We start from the raw sequence: 21,700 nt of genomic DNA, 5'->3' as shown, positions 1-21,700 counted from the left end.
TGTGCCAGGTGGAGGTGCAGAGACACAGCCAGTGTTCCTGGAGAAGTGTGGGCATCCCTAAGGGTCAGGGAACACCTTGTACTGAGGGGGTTATGAAGTAATGGCCACACTCTTTGGGACTCCCTGCCCGCTGGGGCCTGGGGCATTAAGAGAAGGGAGCCGGAAGTGATTGGGCCCTGGCACCCCAAGCCTTCCCTCGACCACTCTGACACCCATGCCACCTCAGGTAGCCAGCCCCCACCCCCAGCTTGCTCCCCTTCTGTGTGCTTGTTTCCCGGACGGATGCATTCTCCTCTATAAATACCAGCTCTGGTATTTTGGGTTGGCAGCTGTTGCTGCCAGGGAGATGGCTGGGTTGACATGCAGCTCCTGACAAAACACAAATCCCTGGTGTGTGTGGGTGTGGGTGGTGTGAGTAGGGGGATGAATCAGAGAGGGGGCTGGGGGGCACCCAAGGAGACAGGAGCCAGGGAAGTTAGTGGTGTGGGGGTGGGAGTATACATGCAAACTGGGAACTGAAAGCACACCAGACCCTCCTTCTGGAAAGCATCCTGTTGTTTATAACCTTGAGGCCCCGCCCTCATCCATGGATGTTGTGTGTTGTGTATGTGGTGGTATACACCAGTTCAGTGGGAAACTGAGGCCTAGTGCTAGAACCCAGGTGCCAGTGGACATAAGTGGGCAGGCAGGGCTGAGGTTCCTATTAGGCTTTCTGGGAGCATGGCTCTCTGCTGGCTCAACACCCTCCCAACCTCCCTGCCTAGAGACCCCCAAACACAGGGCCTTCCTGGTAGACCCCTGTTCTTTGCCTGAGCCCTCCCAAACCTCTCTCTGCAACTTCTTGCTAATCTTTAGAAACAAAGTAGTCTGGGGCCTTTCATGGGAACAGGCCTTGTCCCTTCAGGAAATGACCCCAAGTCTCTCCTTAGAGCAAAATGGGACCCTCAAACTAAATGGTAGACTCCACCCAGGGTTCTCCCCTGACCACCCCCAAGGCAAGGCAGGCACTGGAGGGCTGACAGGGGCCCCCCTGGCGGTTCCAGCCAGGCCGTGCTGGTGAGGCACCGGCAGGCAGGCCTGCTACCTTTGGCCCTCCTGGGTGGATGGGCCTCTCTCGCGCACCCCTCAGAGGCCCCCCACCAGCCAGCCAGCTGGGGGCGCAGGCCTCTGCGGGGGAGCTGGCCTCCCCGCCCCCACGGCCAGCGGCCGCCCTTTCCTGGCAGGACAGCGGGATCCTGCAGCTGTCAGGGGAGGGGCGCGGGGACTGATGTCAGGAGGGATACAAATAGTGCGGAAGGCCGGGGGCCCTGTCTCCCCTCGCCGCAGCCACTCTCCGGCAGCCTCCCAGCCTCGCAGCCCGCCGCTACCATGAGCCAGGCCTACTCCTCCAGCCAGCGCGTGTCTTCCTACCGCCGCACCTTCGGCGGCGGGTCGGCCTTCCCGCTCGGCTCCCCGCTGAGCTCGCCCGTGTTCCCGCGCGCGGGCTTCGGCACCAAGGGCTCCTCGAGCTCGGTGACGTCGCGCGTCTACCAGGTGTCGCGCACGTCGGGCGGGGCTGGGGGGCTGGGGTCGCTGCGGGCCAGCCGGGTGGGCGCGAGCCGGACCCCCTCGTACAGTGCGGGGGAGCTGCTGGACTTCTCGCTGGCCGACGCCGTCAACCAGGAGTTCCTGACCACGCGCACCAACGAGAAGGTGGAGCTGCAGGAGCTCAATGACCGCTTCGCCAACTACATCGAGAAAGTGCGCTTCCTGGAGCAGCAGAACGCGGCGCTCGCGGCGGAAGTGAACCGGCTCAAGGGCCGTGAACCCACGCGCGTGGCCGAGCTCTACGAGGAGGAGCTGCGCGAGCTGCGGCGCCAGGTGGAGGTGCTGACCAACCAGCGCGCGCGCGTCGACGTCGAACGCGACAACCTCCTCGACGACCTGCAGCGGCTCAAGGCCAAGTGAGGGCAGCGCGCCTGAGGCAGGCCTGGGAGGGAGTAAAGCGGGCAGTCATGAAAGGGTTATTAACCATCCTGTAATAGGTGTTGAGTTGACAACTTAAGGGGGTTCTCAACTGTCAGCACACACCATCTCCCAGGCCCTGGGGCTCCTCTCCTGCCCCATGCGGAGAGCATCGCCTACCTATGGGCCCCAGGTCTCTCCCCTCTGCTCCCACCCTGCAAATGAGGAGTTTTCTTGGGGAGATCATGGGGTGGACAAGGGAGACTTTGCGAGCCTGGGCACCCTGTTGGGCAGCCCCTTGAACAAGCATCTGAAGTGCCAGGGTGATCTTGATGGGGTCAGGCAGAGAGGTGGATGAGGTCTGGAGGAGGCTGTACTGCAGTGCTGAGGAAGAAGGGAGGTGATGGGAGGCAAGAACTCCAGGATAGGCTGGGCAGGGCAGCTGCTGCCCTGGAAAGTGTAGGAGGAAATCCAAGCAGGAGCTCTCAGCTCATTTGTGATGGGGCCCTTGAGAAGGAGGTGGAGGGGAGCCTGGCCCCTGTGCCTGGATGAGGCTGTGCCATTTCACAAGGTGCATGGGATAAACCAGAGGGAGGAGGGGGAAGTGGGTAGGGGGCTGCAGCCAGAAGAAAACTTGAGAAGACCAGCGAGGTAGGCCCCACCAGGGTCCAGGACAAAAAGGCAGCAATTATGAAGCAGGTACTGAGGGCACTGCCTCTGACAAGCTAGCAGAATCACCCCCTGGCCTCCCAGGTCACAAATATTAATTGAACGCCTACATGCGGCAGCCTAGGGCTGGCAACCAGGAACAAAGAGGTGGATAAAATAGACACAGTTCCTAACCCCAGGGAGGTCACAGTCTGGTGAGGACATAGACTTCAAGGGTGTGGCCCCAGGGCAGAGACTGGGCCACTCTCCCACCCTCCCTGGGTGGGGCAGCACCTCTGCCACTCTCCTTCTGAGCCTCCTGTCTCCTTGCCCGGCAGTCAGGCCTCCTCCCTCTGTCCTGAGTACACTCTCTGGGCAGCCTCCAGCCAGTCCTCTCCCCCGCCTGCATTATCCCCCACTGACTGTCTGTCCTTCTGCCTGTCTGTCCCTGCCAGGCTGCAAGAGGAGATCCAGCTGAAAGAAGAAGCAGAGAACAATTTGGCTGCCTTCCGAGCGGTGAGCTCCCTTCACGCCCCCTCCCATGCCAGCCTGCCCCCTCTGTCCCTCCCGCTGTGGCCCTTATCTCCTTCTACCCTGCCTGGATGATCAGTGACACTGCCCCGTTCTCGGCCTCTCCCAGGACGTGGATGCAGCCACTCTATCTCGCATTGACCTGGAGCGCAGAATCGAGTCTCTCAACGAGGAGATAGCGTTCCTCAAGAAAGTGCACGAAGAGGTATGCCCTTGGCCCTCTGTCCTAATTCCTTGGGCCACCGGGAAGCAGGTGGGAAGTAGGGGTGGTGCTGGGCAGTGTGAGAGCCTGGTGGGGGACTGAACCCTAGCCACGCCCTGCAGGAGATTCGTGAGCTGCAGGCCCAGCTTCAGGAGCAGCAGGTCCAGGTGGAGATGGACATGTCCAAGCCAGACCTCACCGCTGCCCTCAGGGACATCCGGGCTCAGTATGAGACCATCGCAGCCAAGAACATCTCTGAAGCTGAGGAGTGGTATAAGTCAAAGGTGGGTGGCCTGGCCCAGGGACTCTGGTACCTCTGTCCCCCTCCATCCCAGTTTGGAGGTGCCACCGCTGGCTCCATCTCTGGGGAGGAAGGTGGCCCCAGAGCCTCCACATTCTTTACCCCTACGTACCCCTGCATCCTTCTCGTCTCCGGACCCCTCTCTCTGCCCTTAGGTGTCTGACCTGACCCAGGCAGCCAACAAGAACAACGACGCACTGCGCCAGGCCAAGCAGGAGATGATGGAGTACCGACACCAGATCCAGTCCTACACCTGCGAGATTGACGCCCTCAAGGGCACTGTGAGTCCCCTCCTACTTTGCCTGGCCCAACCCCTTCCTGCCTGCTGCTCCTGCCCTCCCTTTCCGTGACCTTGAGCCCATCACTACCATCTCTGAGCCCCCATTTCCTCAAGTCTGCAACAACAGGGGTTAACACAGGTGGATTCCCAGCTGGGCTCTAAGGAATCAGGGTTCCTGAGGGCGTCTCCCTCTGTTGAGAAGGGGACTCTGAACATAGATGCTCTCCCTAAATCTGTTCTATTCCCTGAATGTCCATGTAAGACTTCATTTGAGCTCAGGGTTCCCTGGCTGAGAGGGATTTGACGACTCCTGGACCTGACCACCTTGAGGTGCACAAGCCCCAAGATTCTGTCTCTCTCCATCCTGGGCCCCTTGTGTCCTCCTCCCTAGACAGCCTGTCCTTGACCTGAGTCTCTCTCCCCTGCAGAACGATTCTCTGATGAGGCAGATGCGGGAGCTGGAGGACCGCTTTGCCAGTGAGGCCAGCGGCTATCAGGACAACATTGCCCGGCTGGAGGAGGAGATCCGGCACCTCAAGGATGAGATGGCCCGCCACCTGCGCGAGTACCAGGACCTGCTGAACGTCAAGATGGCTCTGGATGTGGAGATTGCCACCTACAGGAAGCTGCTGGAGGGCGAGGAGAGCCGGTGAGGGGCCAGGCAGGGGGAGGGGTGGGGCCCTGGGCATGCTGGGGGGGGCCGTTCCTGCCCTTGGGGGCTCAGGACCACTTCCACAAGACCTGGGGACACATTTCTGCAAGAGGCCACTGATCCACTAATTGCAGAAAATTAGCCAGGGCCACCTGGGCAAAAGGCAAATTAATTAATAGCTTTTATAAAAAGAGAAATGTAAGTATTCTCTCATCTACCTTCAGAATTAAGAACCACTGGCATAAAAGCCATATTTGGCATCCCGTAAAAAGACATTAGTGTCAGTCAAGGGAGAGATGGGAGTAGAGTGAGAAGGGAAAAGGGAGGGGGCAGATAGAGACAGAGATGGAGAGAGGCAGGAAGCCTTGTACTTGGATAGGCTAAGAGAGGGGGTGAAGAGACATGTGCTCCTTGGGCACACACACAAACACACATGCACACATGCTTATAGGAAAAGACACACAATGACATGCTTGGAGCAGTTCACCTCTAGACACAGAAAACAGCATACGACCAGAAGGGGACACAAGGGAACTGTCTGGGGTGATAGGAATTTTCTATATCTTGACTGGGAGTGGTAGTCATATGGATGTAGAGATTTACCAAAACTCATTGAAATGTACACTCAAGATCTGAATTTCACTGTATGTAAGTTTAACCTCAATTTAAAACAGGCCAAGTACTCCAAAAAATGGTGCCTCTTGATACTTATAAAATGATAATATTCGAAGTGAAAAAAATCAGCAGACATGTTTACACACAGGCTCACACATAAAGAGAGATTGCACATCTTGTAGAATAACATCTCTGTATGATGACCTTTTAAGGTGCGTTTTTGTAGCACTAGGCATAAATAGGGAGTCCTGGGTGATACAAACAGGATAATGTGCTTGGCTGCTAACGGAAAGGTTGGAGGTTTGAGTCCACCCAGAGGCACTTTGGAAGAAAGCCTTGGCGGTCTAAACCCACTGGTGGTCTACTTCTGAAAGATCAGCCCTTGAAAACCCTATGAGGACAGCTCTACTCTGATATACTTAGGGACGCCATGAGTCGGAATTGACTTGACGGCAACCAGGTTTTTTGTAGGCATAAATGAGGGCATCAGCTCCTGGAACTTGCCTTCACATGGTAGGCCAGAGGTTCCCAGTCTGGCAGGAGGGTTGGTATCATAATGGATGTCACCCACAGCTGCTGTTAATACATTCTGCAAAGCCAGGAGCAAGAGGGAAATCCTGATGAACTGGAGGGTGCAGTGGGGTCGGGGGTCCTGGCATCATGCCAGCAGGTCAGAGATGGAATGTGTGATCCTTCCAGAAGGGACAGTTCCCAGGACAGCTGGAGTTGACTTTTGACCCTATCCTCTCAGCAGTGTCAGCAATGGGAGTGTTGAGACTGGGACGGCTGAGGATGGTGTTTAGGGAGAGCCCTAATGGGTGGTGACAGGGAGAGATGGGAGAGTCCCTAACCCTTTCAGGGCTTTGTCTCTCCCCTTTCAGGATCAACCTCCCTATCCAGACCTTCTCTGCTCTCAACTTCCGAGGTGAGTGTGTGCTGGGATGGAGAGGCTGGGGTAACAGGGGAAGGACTTCGGTATACATACTGCCCAAGGCCAGCCAGGAGGGGAGGATGGAACCATGGGGACAGGGACAGGGCTGGGGCCTGGGGGAGAAAATTGGGGCCCCAACTATGGGTGGGTGAGGAATATGTAATATCTCAACCACATATAATATGCAATATGCAGAGGCAGATGTGGCCCCTGGGTGGTGCAAACGGTTTGCACTCAACTGCTAACCTAAAGGTTGGCAGTTCAAATCCACCCAGCAGAACTTTGGAAGAAAGGCCTGGTGATCTGCTTGCATTAAGATTACACCCAACGAAACCCTACAGAGCAGTTCTACTCTGTAATACATAGGGTCTTCATGAGTCAGAATCAACTTGACAGCAACTAACAACAAGAACAACAACAGAGGCAGATGAGGCACCTGCTAACAGAGAGCTCTTATTTTTATTTGCCTTCTGGGAGTATTGGGCAACAGGAATCAGCCCTTGTTTTGCATCCCATACTCCAAAGGCACAGGGTGTTCTTGAGGACCTGGCAGCAAGACCATCTAGAATCACTTTCCCTGGGCTGGGAGGCACCCCTACCCGTTGTCTGTTGGCATGTTGCCAAGTGCCCCCGTTCCCCCCCTGGCTGCTTGTTGAACACCTCCAGTTTGATGGAGCAAGAGGCACGTTTTAAAAAATGAAGCTAAACCTCAGCAAAGCCAAACAATGAAAAGAACGAGGTGTTAGGGCACTCTGCCACTTCTGACATTAGTAATATGCAGATCGAGTGGCTTTCCAACCCCAGAGAGCAGAAAAACACGCTGTAATGATACATTAGGAAAGGCACGCTGGAGTCCTTGGCAGCTTCGCCTTTCCTAGATCAAACCTTTTATATCTTCGATGTTCATTTCCATCAGGAAAAAATACATGCTGTGCTCTGCCGAGCTACAACGTTCATCACAGGCTCATTGTTCGCTAAGGAGATTCATAAACACCAAACTCATAATATCCAGGACCTAAATTTGACCCTCCCTTTTTTTTATAAAACTCAGAGCCTCTCTTTTCAGTTAGTAGCTTATACCAACACAAAATGTGAGTCTTGCGTTTAAAACTGCTTCATGCTTTTTCATACCAACAGCTCTGTGGCCTTGACAGGGCAGCTATTGTTGTTACCCTTTCACAGATGAGGAAACTGAGGCACAGAGGGGCAAGTGGCTGGCCACTGGCACAGCAAATCACTGACTGACTTCTGGTCGTCTCTTTCATTAAGACATCAAGTTGCTTATCCTGACTCTTTAGGGGCTGGATACTCTAAGATTCCTCAAAAGAGTATCTTGAGACTGAGCTTTGTAGCCCCTGACAGTCTTGGGGAGGGGAGTTCTGGGTTCAAAGGCAGGCAGGGCTCCCCTAGAGCACAGAGGTGGAGCGGGCTCAAGGAGGCATGGGGTTGTGGATGAACCAGCCTGTACCTGGAGCAAATCTGTTAGCTCCTGAGCCCATCTCAGCCATGGGACTGACCTGAAGTCTGCAAAGCCACCTGCTGGATGTGGGCTCAGTGACAGGTGATAAAGGCTAGTTGAAGAAGTAACAGGCCCATCTTGAAGGGGGTGGGAGGCTGCCTGAGCTGTGCCAGATGAGACAGGGACTGGGTAGGCAGCGCTGGTTCCTCCTAGGACTCAGGTTGAGCTCTAGGTGGATCTGTTACAGAAACAAGTCCTGAGCAAAGGGGCTCCGAGGTCCATACCAAGAAGACAGTGATGATCAAGACCATTGAGACCCGGGATGGGGAGGTGAGTGTCTGCCTAGTCCCCTTACCCTTTGGGGGAGTATGGGGTGCATCCGGGGGGATTGTCAGCCAGGTGCCTTCCCCCACCCTAGGGAGGGGGGAGGGGTCCTGCTGCTGTGGGGTGAGAGCCAGCACAGGGCTGGAAGCTCCAGGGCTAGACTGGCTTCTCTTCCTCTAGGTCGTCAGTGAGGCCACACAGCAGCAACACGAGGTGCTCTAAAGCCAGAGACCCCTCTGCCACCAGAGACCGCCCTTGCCTGTCCTCACTGCCTCCTGAAGCCAGCCTCCTGTCATCCTAGGATGCCACACCCAGCCACAGCCTTCCCCTCACAGCTTCTGATCCCTCCTCACCCCCCTACCCCCATGGTCCCCACAGGGGACATGGCCAGACCCTGCCCAGCCACAGGGCATGCCCCAACCACCTCTGCTGACCCCAGCCATTTTGAGTCCTGGATGTTGGAGTGAGTGAGCCTGGCTGCCCTCCCTTCACGCCTCTTGGGGCGGCGGCCCTGCTCTGATTAGTGTCCTGGGCCAGGCAGGGATGGAGCCAAGGCGAGAGTGGTGGCCCTGCCCCCCCCACCTCCATCACCTCAGGCTCTAGCCTCTGGCTTTGGAGAGGGCTCCTGAACAGGTGTTGGGACACCACAGGGTCAGGATTGAGCCCTGTGGACCCTCATCTTCCCCAGCCTGGGGGGAGGGGAGGCCTCCTCAGGAAGCCAGGCAGGTAATCAAGGGGACTTGCCCCCTGTGGAGATTGGGGGGTTGAAGCTGTCCCCGTAGTCCCTCTCCCTTCCCCCTTCCTATCCTTGCCCAGAGTGGACTTAAAAAGCAGGGCCTGCAAGAGGGACCCCCCGAAGGTGCCGGATGTGGGAGCAGGAGAAGCAGAAGGAGAGAGGGTGGGTGAGATGCTGGAGAGGAGAGGAGAGGAGAGAGAGGCGGAGAGCGGTCTCAGGCAGTGGGAGGGCACCTGCTGCCCATGCCTGCCCCTCCCCTGCTGCCGGGCTCTGGACAGAAGCAATAAAAAGAGAAGCACAAGCCTAGCACGCCCCCTGCTGTCTTGACTGCCTAGTCTCCTGGGGGGCCCCAGGGCCCTAAGAGATATCACGGGGATGGACTGTGTGCTCCGCTCCTGCCCAGCCAGGCTGTTGCCAAAGTCTCACACCCTCTTAGTCCTAGAGCCCCTGGCCTTGCTGTATGTGTGTAACATGGTGGTGGGGGGGTGGCGGGGTATCACTGGGTGGGGGAGCTTTTGTTGGGGAACCACAAATACCTTCTGTAAGGCCCCAATTCCTGGGCTGCTCCCCCTGCCCACCTTCCCATCAGTAGGGCCCAGGGACACCACCTGCTCCCTTTTAAAAAGATGCCACTGCTCCCCACAGACTGACTCTGAAGTACGGCTCCCTGACCCCCTTCCCAAAGGCGCTTACAGCCTCCATCCGTTAAACCTAACATTTTTGCCGAAAGGGCAAGTCAGGAAAAATAATGTTAGGAAAAATGAGAAGATCTATCTGGTTCTTGGATAAGAAGGCTCACCCTCTAAAAGATGCCAATTCTTCCTGCAGAAATCTATCATTTCAACACAATGTAATCTCAGTTAAAATACCAGTGGGAAACTTCGGGAAGATTTGAAAACAGCACTAGTTTTCTGAGAGGATGGCATAGGACATACGGGAAAAAAGAAGATATAGACTAAATCATTTAGACTCTGAGGCTGTAATAATTAAAATAGATTTGTTAATGAAGAGGAAATATACAATAGACCCCAAAACAGATAGGACCCTAGTATATATTAAAGAAGGCATTTCAAATCATTGGGGAAAGGTTCTCAACGTATAGCTTGGGGGCAACTGGGTAACTATAGGGTAAGGCGAAGATGAAGACTGTATCCCTTTTCACTGTTTCCAAAAGTTAAATTCCAGATGGATCAAAGTTTTAGGAAGCTTGATGGATCTTTGTAAGCCTCAACCTTCAAGCCTCTCCTCACAGATTCTGAAGGAGATGGGAAGAGGACAGAAATCACGAAGATAAACTCAGGCAGTCTGTAGGTGAAATAAACCTAATAAAGTTTTAGTCTTAAGGTCCCTAGTCTGACATTCCAAACTGACTTTTTCAGAAACTTCCAAAAGGCGTCTCTCTCCCCTTTTATGTGGCCCTTGATCACAAGTTGCCCCTCGTCTCAGTTGTGTACATCCCTCCCGGTAGGAAGGCTCTTTCTCCAAGCTATTTTTTGCCTCTGCCTTGGAAGGAGCCAGAGGCCACACCCCAGGTCCCTATCCTCTGCCACCAATGACTCATGGTCATTTCTTTCCCCCTCAGTGTCCCAGTGGAGCGAAGCCTGCAGGCCCCAATCAACCTGTAGAGAAACTCCAACAGCCCTTACAAGAAAGAAACCGGAAGCAGCATTTCCAGTGTCTTCACACTAGGAGGGCTGGGTGAGGGGCTTCTATCCCCTCTTATACTTGAGCCTGTTGGGGTCCCTGGGGTTTGAGTTAGCCTCTCTGTGAGGGAAACACCTGCTGGGTGGAGCTGGACCCAGGTGTATAAGAGGTGTGTGTGTGTGTGTGTGAGTTGTTTCCGGAGCCTCTTGGCTCCTCCTTTCCCCTGAGTGAGTTAAGTGCACTCATCTCCCCCACAAAGGTAAAAAAAAGTCAGGGAAGGCTTTGGAGGAATCCCCGCCCTTCAGAGAAAAGCTTAGGTACAGACTAGTCACTAAACTGGAAGGAGTGTAGGGATCTTCGACTCTCGGAATCAGACCTCTGAAGTCACCCCAGACAATGAGCCTCACGCTGCAGAAATTCCCTCCCAGCCTCATCCCCAGCATCCTTGACAAGCAGTCACCGAGCTCAGCTTCCATGTCTCTGGTGTCAGAGAACTCACTACTTCCATGGTAGGCCCTTCCAGCTGGGGACAGCTCTGACAGAGAGTCCTTCCTTCTCCAGTACACATGTGTCCCCTGTGACTCTCACCACTTGTCCTCAGAGAAGCTAGAAGACCCAGACCTACCCTGTGTCCCCTGGGGGAAGCATGCTCTGGGCAGAGCCTCCCCGGAACTAGAAATTCTCCTTCTAAGCCCTCTGCTTTGTCTGCCTTCTTGGAAACTGGGCTTACCAGGAATCTGGGGAGGTGGATGTGGAGCCCAAAGACAACGGATAAAAACAAACCAAAAAAGATCTGGGTCTTATATGGCCACACGCACACAACCAGACCATCAAAGCTCCCAGCCCCCAATACACCCATACATCCCCTCCATGGGCAAACTTCTCTCTGCTCCACAGGACACCCTGGTGTCCTTTCCTCAAGACAGAATATCAGGAGAAAAGGTGGCTCAAAGAGGGCTGACTCACTTCCCACTGGCCCCAAGGGACCAGGCCCAGACCAGCTCAGACCCCAAATGAGGGGGTGGAACAGGAAGGACTGTGGAGGCAGAAATGCCCCTAAGTTGGGAACTGAGGGCTCAGAGGGCACTTTCCAAGCCCGTCTGTCCACTCTGGCTCCCATCTATCTACTGCCCCTTGGAACAATTCCTTCCTTGTTCCTCCCCTTCTGTTTCCTCTTACCTCAGCCTGTCCAGGGCATACATGCAAATAATACATTAACGACCATTGACTGGACACCTAAATTGTCAACTACCCAAAGGCAAGGGTTTTTATCTCTTTTGTTCGCTACTCCACCCCTGGTGCCTGGAAAAGTACCTGGTTTGTTGCTGTTGTTAGGTGCCTGGTACAAAATAAAGGAAAACAAACAAACACAAACCAAACCCTTTGCTGCCAAGTTAATTTGACTCAGGGCGGGTGACCCCATGCATTTCAGAGCAGAACTGCATTCAATATGGTTTTCAATAGCTGTAATCTTATGGAGGTAGAGTACTAGGACTTCTTCTTCAGCACTGCTGAGTGGCTTTGAACCAACAACCTTTTGGTTAGTAGCTGAGAGCGAACCATTTGCACCACCTGGAACTTTGGCACATAGTAGGTGCTCATTAAATATTTAAAGAATTAAATATTTATTGAATGAATACTCACCAGGCTACTTTTTACTTACTTTTCTCTCAATTTAATATTCATAAGGTAGAGCTGATGGCTCCCATTTCATTCACTGCCTCAACAAACTTTTAGTGAGTTCCTACCATGTGCCAGCCACAGCACATCAGTATGACTCCGAGGAAACTCTCCATGGCCCAGAGAGGTGGGGCACCCTGCTCAGGTCACGCAGCAGGTCTATGGCAGAAGAGGACCCAAACCCAGGCTGCTTGGCCTCTGGAGCCCAGATCTCTTTCCATGACACCACAGGCTTGTGATCGAAAGACAAGCAGGCTGGCAGCACACACACCCAAACCAGTGCCAGGCCGCAGGGCACTGTGGGGCCCAGGCTGAGGGACTGACAGCGCCTTGTAGCCAGCTGCCTTGAGCGACAGTCCAGGGCCTGCTGGCTTCTGGGTGTTGCAGCTGGTGCGGGCTCCTCCAGAAGAGGGTGCCAGCGGCTTGCACGGGCCTGTGCCCTCCCCGAGAGGCCTGCAGCCTGCTGTGTGCACATCAGTGAATGCCCCAGTATGGATTTTCGGAGCATGAGATGTTCCAGGCTCTGTGCCAGGCCCTTTTAAATTGTTAATATTCATTTTAATATTTAATATAATAATTTAATGCCACCACAACAACGTAAGTCAGATCATGTAATTCTTCTGCTCAGAACCTTCTGAAATGACTTCCCGTCTTACTCAGAATAAACGCACCATGGACTACAAAATGTTAGGTGACCTGGCCCCTGCTACCTGGCTGACCTCATCTTCGCCATTCTCCTCCTGACTCCCACCAGATCTCCATGGCTTTCTGGCTCTTCTCGGAGCCCACCAGGCATAATCCCACCTCTGCCTGAAGTGGTTCTCCCCTAGAAGTCTGTGTGGTTTGCTTCCTGCTTCCTCACCTCTTCAAGGCTGGCTCAAATGCTCCCAGGAAGGTCAGCTCCAACCAACTTATTCAAAAGTGCAGTCCCTCACCACACTTCCACCCCCTTTACCCTGCTTGATTCTTCTCCATAGTGCTTATCACCTTCTAGCGATCTTTATGGCTTCCTTATTTATTTATATTTATTTGTCTCCCTTCTAGAATGTAAGCAGCAAGGAGACAGGAATCCTTGTCTGTTTTGTTCACTGCTGTATCCCTAGTGCCTAGAATAGTGCCAGGCACATAGAAGGAACTCAAAATTATTGAATGAATGAATAGGCCCTAAGTAGGTTACCCCCATTTGATAGATGAGCAAACTGAGGCTTAGAGATGTTAAATGAATTGCCCAGGATCACAGTTCATTTATTCAACCAATTAATCGGCCAGCATTTACAGTACTTGCTGCTTTCCAGGTCAGTTGTTAGTGCTTGGTGGCTTTGGGTCATTAGTTTATTAAAAAGTAGTGCTTCTTTGCCATTGATGCTGCAGCTGTTTGCAATGCTTCTCCTATATTTTTACCTGTTAAAATTTATCACAGTGGTTGCCAGGGGTTGGCGGAGGGGAGTGTGATTGGCTACAACGGGGATGAATAGGCAAATGTTTAGGGTGATGGAACTGCTCCGTATCGTCTTGGGGTAGTGAAGACGTGATTCTATGCAGTTATCCAAACCCACAGAACTGTATATCACAAAGAGTGAGCTTTAATGTATGCAAACTACAAAAAGATTCAAACCAACCCTTAAAGCTCTGATCTCTATGGACTTAATTCAGTGTTTAAATAGTTTCTTCTGTGCCTTCTCCATATACACATACGCTTTGGCTTCTCTGAGACTGAGGGTTGTGGACCAGGAGACAAGATTAAGAGTACCCTTCTCTATGTCCAAACGACTCATGGCTCCTCCTTTGGCTCCTCTCAGCACTTCTCATCTCCTGGCCCTGGGCATCATCCCTCAGGGCTCAAGGTCAGGTCTGGGTCTTTCACTTGAACTTTCCAATTTTCTAATTTTGAGATAATCGTAGATTCACATGCAATTGTAAGAAATAATACAGAAAGAGCCTGTTTACCCTTCACCCAGCTTCCACCAATGGTAGTAACTTGCATAACTATAGTCTAGTACAATACCATGACCAGGAAATGGACATTGACACAGGCTCCACCTTGTTCAGATTTCACCAGGTTTCCATGCACTCATTAGTATGTGTGCATGTGCACTTAGTTCTGTGTAATTCTATCACATTCTATCATGTGTAGATTCATGTGACCACCACCACAGTCATGTTACAAAACCATTCCACCACGAAGATCTCACCTGGACTTTTAAAATTGGTATTGTTCTATCTTGATGTTTCTCAAAGTGCAACCCTCAGGTGCATCAGAGTCACCTGGGCTGCTTGTTAAATGTGGAGATTCCTGAACCCTCCCTGTTTTCCCTCCTCTCCCCTAATGAACCAGCATCTGTGCAGTGGGGCCTGGGAATCTGTACTTTTAACAGGTACCATACTTTGAGAACATTCTCTTTGGCCTCCAGTCTCCAGTCTATCCATCACACTGTGGCCACCAGAGAGATCTTTCTAAAACACAGCTACAACCATGTTATTCCTCTTCTTAACACACTGTGGTGGTGCCCACTGCCTTTAGGGTAGAGACAAAACAAGAAAAGCCCCCTGGGTCAGGCCCTACCTCCCTTTCCTCTATTTACCCTACCACAAACCAAACCAGTTCCTGTAGAGTTGATTCTGACTCATGGCGACCTCACGTGTGTCAGAGTAGAACTATACTCCATAAGATTTTCAACGGCTGATTTTTTGGGAAGTAGATTGCCAGGCTTTTCTTCCTAGGCATGTCTTGGTGGACTAGAACCTCCAACCTTTCGGTTAGCAGCCAAATGCATTCACCGTTTGCACTACCCAGGGACTCCTCACCCCACCACATATGCACACACACACACAAACCTCAAACTAGTTGCCACCAAGTTGATTCTGACTCATGGTGATCCCATGTGTTTCAGAGTAGAACTGTGCATAAGGTTTTCAATGGCTGTGAATTTTCAGAAGTAGAAGCCGATCCCCAGGCCTTTCTTCCAAGGCACCTCTGGGTGGATTCTACCGCTAACCTTTCATTTAGGAGCCAAGCGCTTTACCATTTGCACCTGTAATTCAGTTACTCCAAACTCCTGATTCTCTGGATGCATCATGCTCTGATTTTCTTTATGCTGTTTCCTCTACTGGAATGTCCTTCCATTCTCCTCAGCCTGTTGAAACCCTATTCAGCCACCCATTTTTACAGATGAGGACATGAAGTTTGAGAAAGGTTAAGGTGTCGCCCAGCTGGAGCCCGAATCCACCTGAGTCCCCACTCCTGGTCTTAGTGTTCACCAAGCTGTCAGTCCTGGAGGCGCAGGGGGAGGCCCTCTTCCCAAACTGTTTGCTCACCTCCACGTGGGCTTGCCTCCCCACTTGTTTCTCCAGCTCCTCTCCCACCCTGGTCACTTACCTCCTCCTCTCTCCAGCGTATGAGGCTGGGACTTAGGGCCCTAAGAAGAAGGAGGAAGGAAAATAGGATTGAGCTCAGGGGGTAACCCGACTGCCTGAGTGGGCTGCCTGGGGGGCAGGCGCACCAAGAGGGGGAGGGGGCTTGGAAAAAGACCCCCAGGGACCCGTTTAAGCCAAGGCGGGCGATGGGGGCTCCTGGAGGGAGGGAAGGAGCAGAGCGGAGTCCAAGTCCCCTCCTCTGCTGCCCCCTCCCTCCACAGCTCCTCGAAACCCGAGCCGGGGGGCCTAAAAATAGCCCCCGAGGCTCAACCACCGGCCGCCCTGGTGACCTTCTGGGTAGCACAGGCCGAAGGCGGGCGGGCGGCAGGATTGCAGGGCGCCGGCCCCCCTGGACTCATCTCTCAGGGCACCATCCCCCGGGTGTCCCCGTGGCTGCCAGGTTCCAGCGTAACCCCCAGTCCAGCTTGCAGAAGCTATGCAGAAAGCCCGGGGCACGCGAGGCGAGGACGCGGGCACGAGGGCACCCCCCAGCCCCGGGGTGCCCCCAAAGAGGGCCAAGGTGGGGGCCGGCGGAGGGGCCCCTGCGACTGCACCCGGGGCGCCAGTCTTCCTCCTGCCCTTGAAAAACGCAGCGGTGCTCGCGGGCAGCGACGTACGGCTGCGGGTGGCGGTGAGCGGGACGCCCAAGCCTAGCCTTAGCTGGTTCCGGGACGGGCAACTACTCCTGACCCCGCCGGCCCCGGAGCCCAGCTGCCTGTGGCTGCGGAGCTGCGGGCCAAGGGACGCCGGCGTGTACAGCTGCAGGGCCCAGAACGCGCGGGGCGAGGCCTCCTGTGAGGCTGTTGTCACAGTGCTGGAAGTTGGAGGTAATGGAGAGTTGGGGGCACAGCCTGGGGGTGGGGTGCACCCAGGTAAGGAGGGGGCCCTGGCCACTTTGGGGAGGCACCGTTCGTCCTGCCTTCTTCCAGGTACCCTGGCTTCTGGCTGTTCTGATCCACAAGTGCAGACCAAGAGGGCAGTGCAGAGAAGGGAGTCTCAGGTAGATAGGCTCCCCATGACAGGTTAGAGTCATGTAAAGCCCCAGCCCCACTCAGCCCCAGCCCTACTCAGGTCTCTCTGGGAAGTCCATGGCAGAAGCCCTCAAGTTCCCTGCAGAGAGAAGCCTCCTAGGGGACAGTTGTCTTCTTCAGCTTAAATACTTTAAAGTTAAGATCACTAATCAGGCTGGGATGTTGGGGGCTGGATTCACTGGCAGTCCATCACAGTGTCAGGGTTGGTGTGGTCAGCAGCAGGCTGGCTGGAAGTGGCCAGTGGGGTCACAGGTGGGAACAGGGTCCAGGGCATCGGGAGGAGCTGGGCTTAGGGTCTCTGTGGGCATGTATGGAGCAGGGTGTTTGAGGAGCCACATGCCCGCATATGGGGGGTGGAGATAGGCTGTGGAGGGGTCCGGGCTGGGTTATGGTGGGACAAGCAGAGGAGGGATGAGGGCTTGTGGGGTTGGTGTGGGAAGCCCATGAACTATGTCTACCTGAGGTTCCAGAGATGTTTGGAGGGTGCAGAAGAGGGATGCTCAGGGCTGGCACTTGGGTCCCTGAGCATGTGGGGTTAGAGTTGCAGGCTTGTTTTTGAAGGGACAGTGATGGTCTGAGGCAGAAGAGGAGGGGCATGAGCCTGGGACCTGTACTTACGGTCCTGCTGGAGCTGGCATAGGTGCCAGGCCAGAGCCATTTCTACTTGGGTCTGTTTTTGGTCTTCTTTTCTTGTTTCCTCAGCCCCTAAGCCAGCCAAAGGGTTCTTCTCTCGGCCAAAGAGAGAGTCTTGGGAAACAGAAATCTGAGGCAGAAGGTGTAGTTGAAGGAGCCCTGGTGGCGCAGTGATTAAGTGCTTGGCCACCAGCAGCCACTCCGCAGGAGGAAGATGTGGCAGTCTGCTCCTGTAAAAATTCACAGCCTTGGAAACCCTTTGGGGCAGTTCTACTTTGTCCTATAGTGTTCCTAGGAGTTGGAGTTGACTTGATGACAGTGAGCTTGGTTTTAGGTTAAGCTGCAGTTGGGGGAGCTGGCAAAGAGCTGAGGTGCCATTGAGTCTGTCCTGGGCATTTTCAAGTTATCCAGAAAATCATCCCCAGGTAGCTGCTGAGAAGAGGGACTTCTCACTCCAACTAGGTCGGGCCGTTTAGGGGTAACTCCTTGTGGGCTGGGAAGAGGCACTGAAAAGGAGGACATCAGCAGCTGGAGGTGAAAGGAGGCCCTAGGGTGCACCAGGTAAGGAGATGGAGCAGCGGCCCTGCTCCCTCTGGTAGCATCTCCTCTCTCCCCTTAGCCCGCCCTGCCCACCTCCTAGAATCTCCAGTGACTGGTTCCTTAGATCCCTGTGGCAAGGAATCTTTGTAAAGATGGGACAGAAAGGGTCAGGGAAGGGCAAGGTTGGTTTCTCCTGGTTGGCCCAGCACTTGGCCAGGCACAGACTTCCCCAGTCTGGGAGTGGGGTCAGGGGGTGGAGTACATCCTGGTAGAGCTCTGATCTGGGAAAGGAATGAACTTTTTGGGGATCTTAGCTCTGGGCCTCTCAGGGACATTGAAACATTGGAAGTTTGAATCCACTCAGAGGCACCTCGGAAGAAAGGCCTGGAGATCTACTCCCCAAAAAATCAACCATTGCAAACCCTGTGGAACACAGTTCTATTCTGACACACAGTGGCAACTGGTACTGGTAGCTCTGGACCCCTCAGAGACAAAGGGTTCTGAAAATAGAGCATAAATCTAAGGGTAAGAGAGGCAGGTTGATGAGAATATGAATAGAGAGATTAGGGAAGGGAAGGGCTGAGAAGGGAAGTGGTGGTCATAATGTTTATTAAAAGATGGAAAGCATTACAGAGAACCACTGCTCCAAACACTTCCTTTACACATGAGGAAACTGTGGCCCAGAGGGGAAGGAGGCCTGCCTAAAGACATACAGCCAGTTATGGCTGTCCCAGAACTGAGAACCCGGTCCTGCTAGTTTGGACTCTGGGTGACTTTTACTACTCAAGAAGTTCAGGAGGAAGGTGAAAGAGGGGGAGGAAAAGGGGAGCTGTCCAGTGTGTGGGGAGCAGTTGCTACAAGATGGGCCCAGGCCTGGCCTTCTGAGGATGAGAGCCTCCTGGCCTGCCCTGGTCTCCCAAAGTGGGGAGAGTGGTGGGATGCTAGAGCCCCCCAGCAGGGCAGTTTCCACAGCCCATCTGTAATGTGGGTGGCATGGTCGGCAGAGCTGAATCCTGGCTGGGCACCTAGACAGAGGCTAAGGAGACAGTCTCCAAGCCGAGCTGCCCTGCTAGAACAGCAGGCTTGAAAGACTTGGGGAGCTGTGGGCTGGATTAGGGGCTTTTTGTGATTTGGGCCAACAGTGAGTGGGAAAAAGGTTGAGTTGTGGCAAGCCACATTTGAGAACTTTTTCCTACCCCTGAAATCTTTACCCCAAGAACTGTCTTGTTATTAATTGATAATAATTCTTAATAGTAATTTATAATAATAATACTAATAACTACTGTTCAGCTAGGTGGTAGGCAATACGTCTGCACTTACTATCCTTTGATATATCATTTAAGACCCATGGCAACTCTGAGGAAACTGAGGCTCAGAGGGATTAAATGACTTGTCTTAGCTGCACAAAGGGTCCCTGGGTAGCACAAATGATTAAGTGCTCAACTACTAGCCAAAAGGTTGGCAGTTCAAACCCACCTGGAGGCACCTGGGAATACAGGCCTGGTGATTTGCTTCTGAAAGCTCACAGCCTTGAAAACCCTATGGAACACAGTTCTACTGTGCACATGTGGGGTCACCATGAGTCGGAATCAACTCCACGGCAACTGTCAACAACAGTTGTACAGATAGAAGGTGGCAGAGTGGAGGTGGAAGCCTTGGTCTGTCTCACCACAGAGAACCCTGTGTTTAACCAGAATGCCCCTCCCACATGGTCTGGGGGAGGGCGGGGCTTCACTTCGGTGATGCTGGGGTACTCACCAGAGGGTCCGCTTTCCTCTCCCTCCTAGTGCCTCCCTTTCCCCAGCCCCTGCCTGGTGACAGGTCATGGCCAGGGCAGCTGGAGAAGCAGCTCAGCATTGCTCAGTTACTCATGGAAAGCTTTCTTGGTTGTAATCAACAGCAGGAGGACTTCAGTGTACTCGAGGAAGCCAGTGGCCAAACAAGGGCCTGGCTGCAGAGGGAAGGAGGCAGTTTCCTGGCTGGGACTGCTGTCTGGCTCCTGGCACTTCATAGGCCTGAGATGTTAGCTCAAGGATGGAGGAATATTGGCATGGCTTTGGAGGCTGGGGCCCTGAAGAGTCGGGTGGGCTGCAGACTGGAGAGTGTGGAGGATAGGAAACAGGGTGGAGTCACGTGAGGTGTAGAAGTGAGGAAAGGAGGAAACAGGAGGTGAAGACGGGGAAATGCAGGATACTTGTAGAATCCTTAACACGTGTAAAGTACTTTCTTTTACCCGGTCACATTTAGCAGTTTAACCTCCTAAGCCCTGGATTACATTATGACCATTACACATGTAAGAAAACTGTGGCTCAAAGAGGAAATGTGCCCAAGGTCACATGGCTAGTGAGATGGCAGTGTCAGCACTGAAAGCCAGGTCCCTGGGTCTGGGTCCACACGGTCCCCTCAGGGCAGAAAGGGCATGGGAAGACTAAGCAAGCAGCTGTTATCATAATGACCTCTCGCCTGTCAGAATCCTCAAATCCATCTCCTGGTCCAGTCTCAGGATAGGCGGGAATGCTTTTCTTTCAAGACAACAGGCTCCCACTTGCACCTGCTGAGGCTGAGGAGCCACGTGCAAATCAAGTGACCAGAGCAAGCACCACCCTCAAAGTTTGCGGTGTCTGGGGCTGGAGCAGGAGGCCCGCACTAAAGGGCCTCGGTAAGGAGGCACAGCTGAGAGAAGGAGCAAGTTGATGATGCTCACCATGTTGGTTGGTTGGAGGTTCCATAGCCAGGTTCTGGAAGACTCAGCTGTCAATCACAGGGGTCAAAGGTCAACAGAAGGTCATGAACAATCCTGGGGATTGAAGGCACAGAAGGATAGGTTAGAGAGAGAGAGAGAGAGCCAATTTAGCCAAGGGAAAGTGGGGACTATCGCAGGACCTGTGCTGAGGAATATTCTGTGGTTATCATCTTTTTCACCCAGAATTTGTAATGTGTGGATGAAAAACCAGGAAGAAATTAGTATGAAGTTTGGAATGGATATAGACAGAGTGTCATCACCCATTCAGTTGTCTGGTGACCAGTGGCATCCCAAGTCCCAATGCGGGGAGAGGAGGAGGGGCCAGTATGGGAAGAGTGAAGACCCCTGTGAGGGAGGAGAGAGGAGAGCAGAGAGGCTCCAAAGTCCAAAGGAGACCCTTTCCTGAAGCTGAGACAGGCCCTTCCAGGAAGATCTTGAGTGCAATGGGGAGATGGTCATTCCAAGTGCTACTTCTCCAGGTGTTTCTTAGAAAAACCTCCAGGTCTGGGCCTAGAAGGAGGAGGGCCAGATGAATGGAGCTGTCCAAGATGATTTACTCTTCACTCTCCTGACCGCTACCATCCCCTCCACCTCCATCTATGCTATGCCTTCCCGTATTTATTCAGTGCCTACTATGTCCTGCCACTGTTCTAGATGCTTGAGCTACGTCCAAAAAAACCCTAAAACCAAACCCATTGCAATTGAGTCAATTCCAACTGCCCCATAGGGTTGCCAAGGAGCAGCTGGTGGATTCAAACTGCCGACCTCTTAACCACAGTACCACCAGGGCTTCTGGGATATATCCCCCCCACCAAAAAAAAAAAACCCAAATCCGTTGCTGTTGAGTTGATTCTGACTCACAGTGACCCTATAGCAGTGGGGAAAAAAATCCCCCGAAACAAACCAAAATTCCTGTTCTCCTGGAGATTACATTCGAGTGAGGGGAGACAGACAGTATGCAATAAACATGATAAATAAGTAAAGAATATATAGCAAAAAACTAGAAAGGAGCCCTGGTGGAGCAATGGTTAAGCTCTTGGCTGCTTACTGAAAGGTGGGCAGTTTAAACCCACCCAGCAGTTCTGCAGGAGAAAAGACCTGGTGATCTGCTCACTAGGAAACCCTATGGGGCAGTTCTACTCTCTGTCCTATAAGGTGCTGAGTCAGAATTGACTAAACAGCACACAACAACAGCAGAAACATAGAACAGAGTAAGCAAGGGGAGGGAAGGCAGAACCTAAATGAGGGCAGGAAGAGAGGATACCGGTGGCAGGGGGAGGGAAAAGTGGGTGCATCTGGCTCAGAGGAGGGTCTGTGGGAGAGATGAGGCAGGGTGTGAGGGCTTGGGGTTTTCTCTGGTTGAGGGGAAATGGTGGCAGTGCAGAAACTGGA

General features: G+C 53.3%; 1 protein-coding gene across 1 annotated transcript; it reads left to right on the top strand.

The window, feature by feature from the left end:
* The first annotated feature begins 1,327 nt into the window (after positions 1-1,327).
* On the top strand, positions 1,328-8,224 carry DES (desmin). The gene is made up of 9 exons (XM_003406048.3): positions 1,328-1,943; positions 3,048-3,108; positions 3,233-3,328; positions 3,448-3,609; positions 3,782-3,907; positions 4,335-4,555; positions 6,055-6,098; positions 7,811-7,893; positions 8,068-8,224. Exons 1-9 carry the CDS (start codon positions 1,369-1,371, stop codon positions 8,107-8,109), a joined length of 1,410 nt encoding a protein of 469 aa, XP_003406096.1. The 5' UTR covers positions 1,328-1,368; the 3' UTR covers positions 8,110-8,224.
* Positions 8,225-21,700: the final 13,476 nt, after the last annotated feature.

This window comes from Loxodonta africana, chromosome 6 (assembly GCF_030014295.1).
Source record: "Loxodonta africana isolate mLoxAfr1 chromosome 6, mLoxAfr1.hap2, whole genome shotgun sequence".
Lineage (NCBI taxonomy): Eukaryota > Metazoa > Chordata > Mammalia > Proboscidea > Elephantidae > Loxodonta > Loxodonta africana.
Note: the sequence above shows the minus strand (reverse complement) of the source record. Positions and strands in the feature narration are given on the sequence as shown.

What these genes read in the sequence shown, in the direction of transcription:
- DES (XM_003406048.3), top strand. Translation starts at nt 1,369, where the DNA reads ATGAGCCAGGCCTACTCCTCCAGCCAGCGCGTGTCTTCCTACCGCCGC. An exon ending in CTGCAGCGGCTCAAGGCCAA is followed by an intron (nt 1,944 to 3,047) that starts GTGAGGGCAGCG and finishes TGTCCCTGCCAG; the next exon opens with GCTGCAAGAGGAGATCCAGC. An exon ending in AGGAGTGGTATAAGTCAAAG is followed by an intron (nt 3,610 to 3,781) that starts GTGGGTGGCCTG and finishes CTCTGCCCTTAG; the next exon opens with GTGTCTGACCTGACCCAGGC.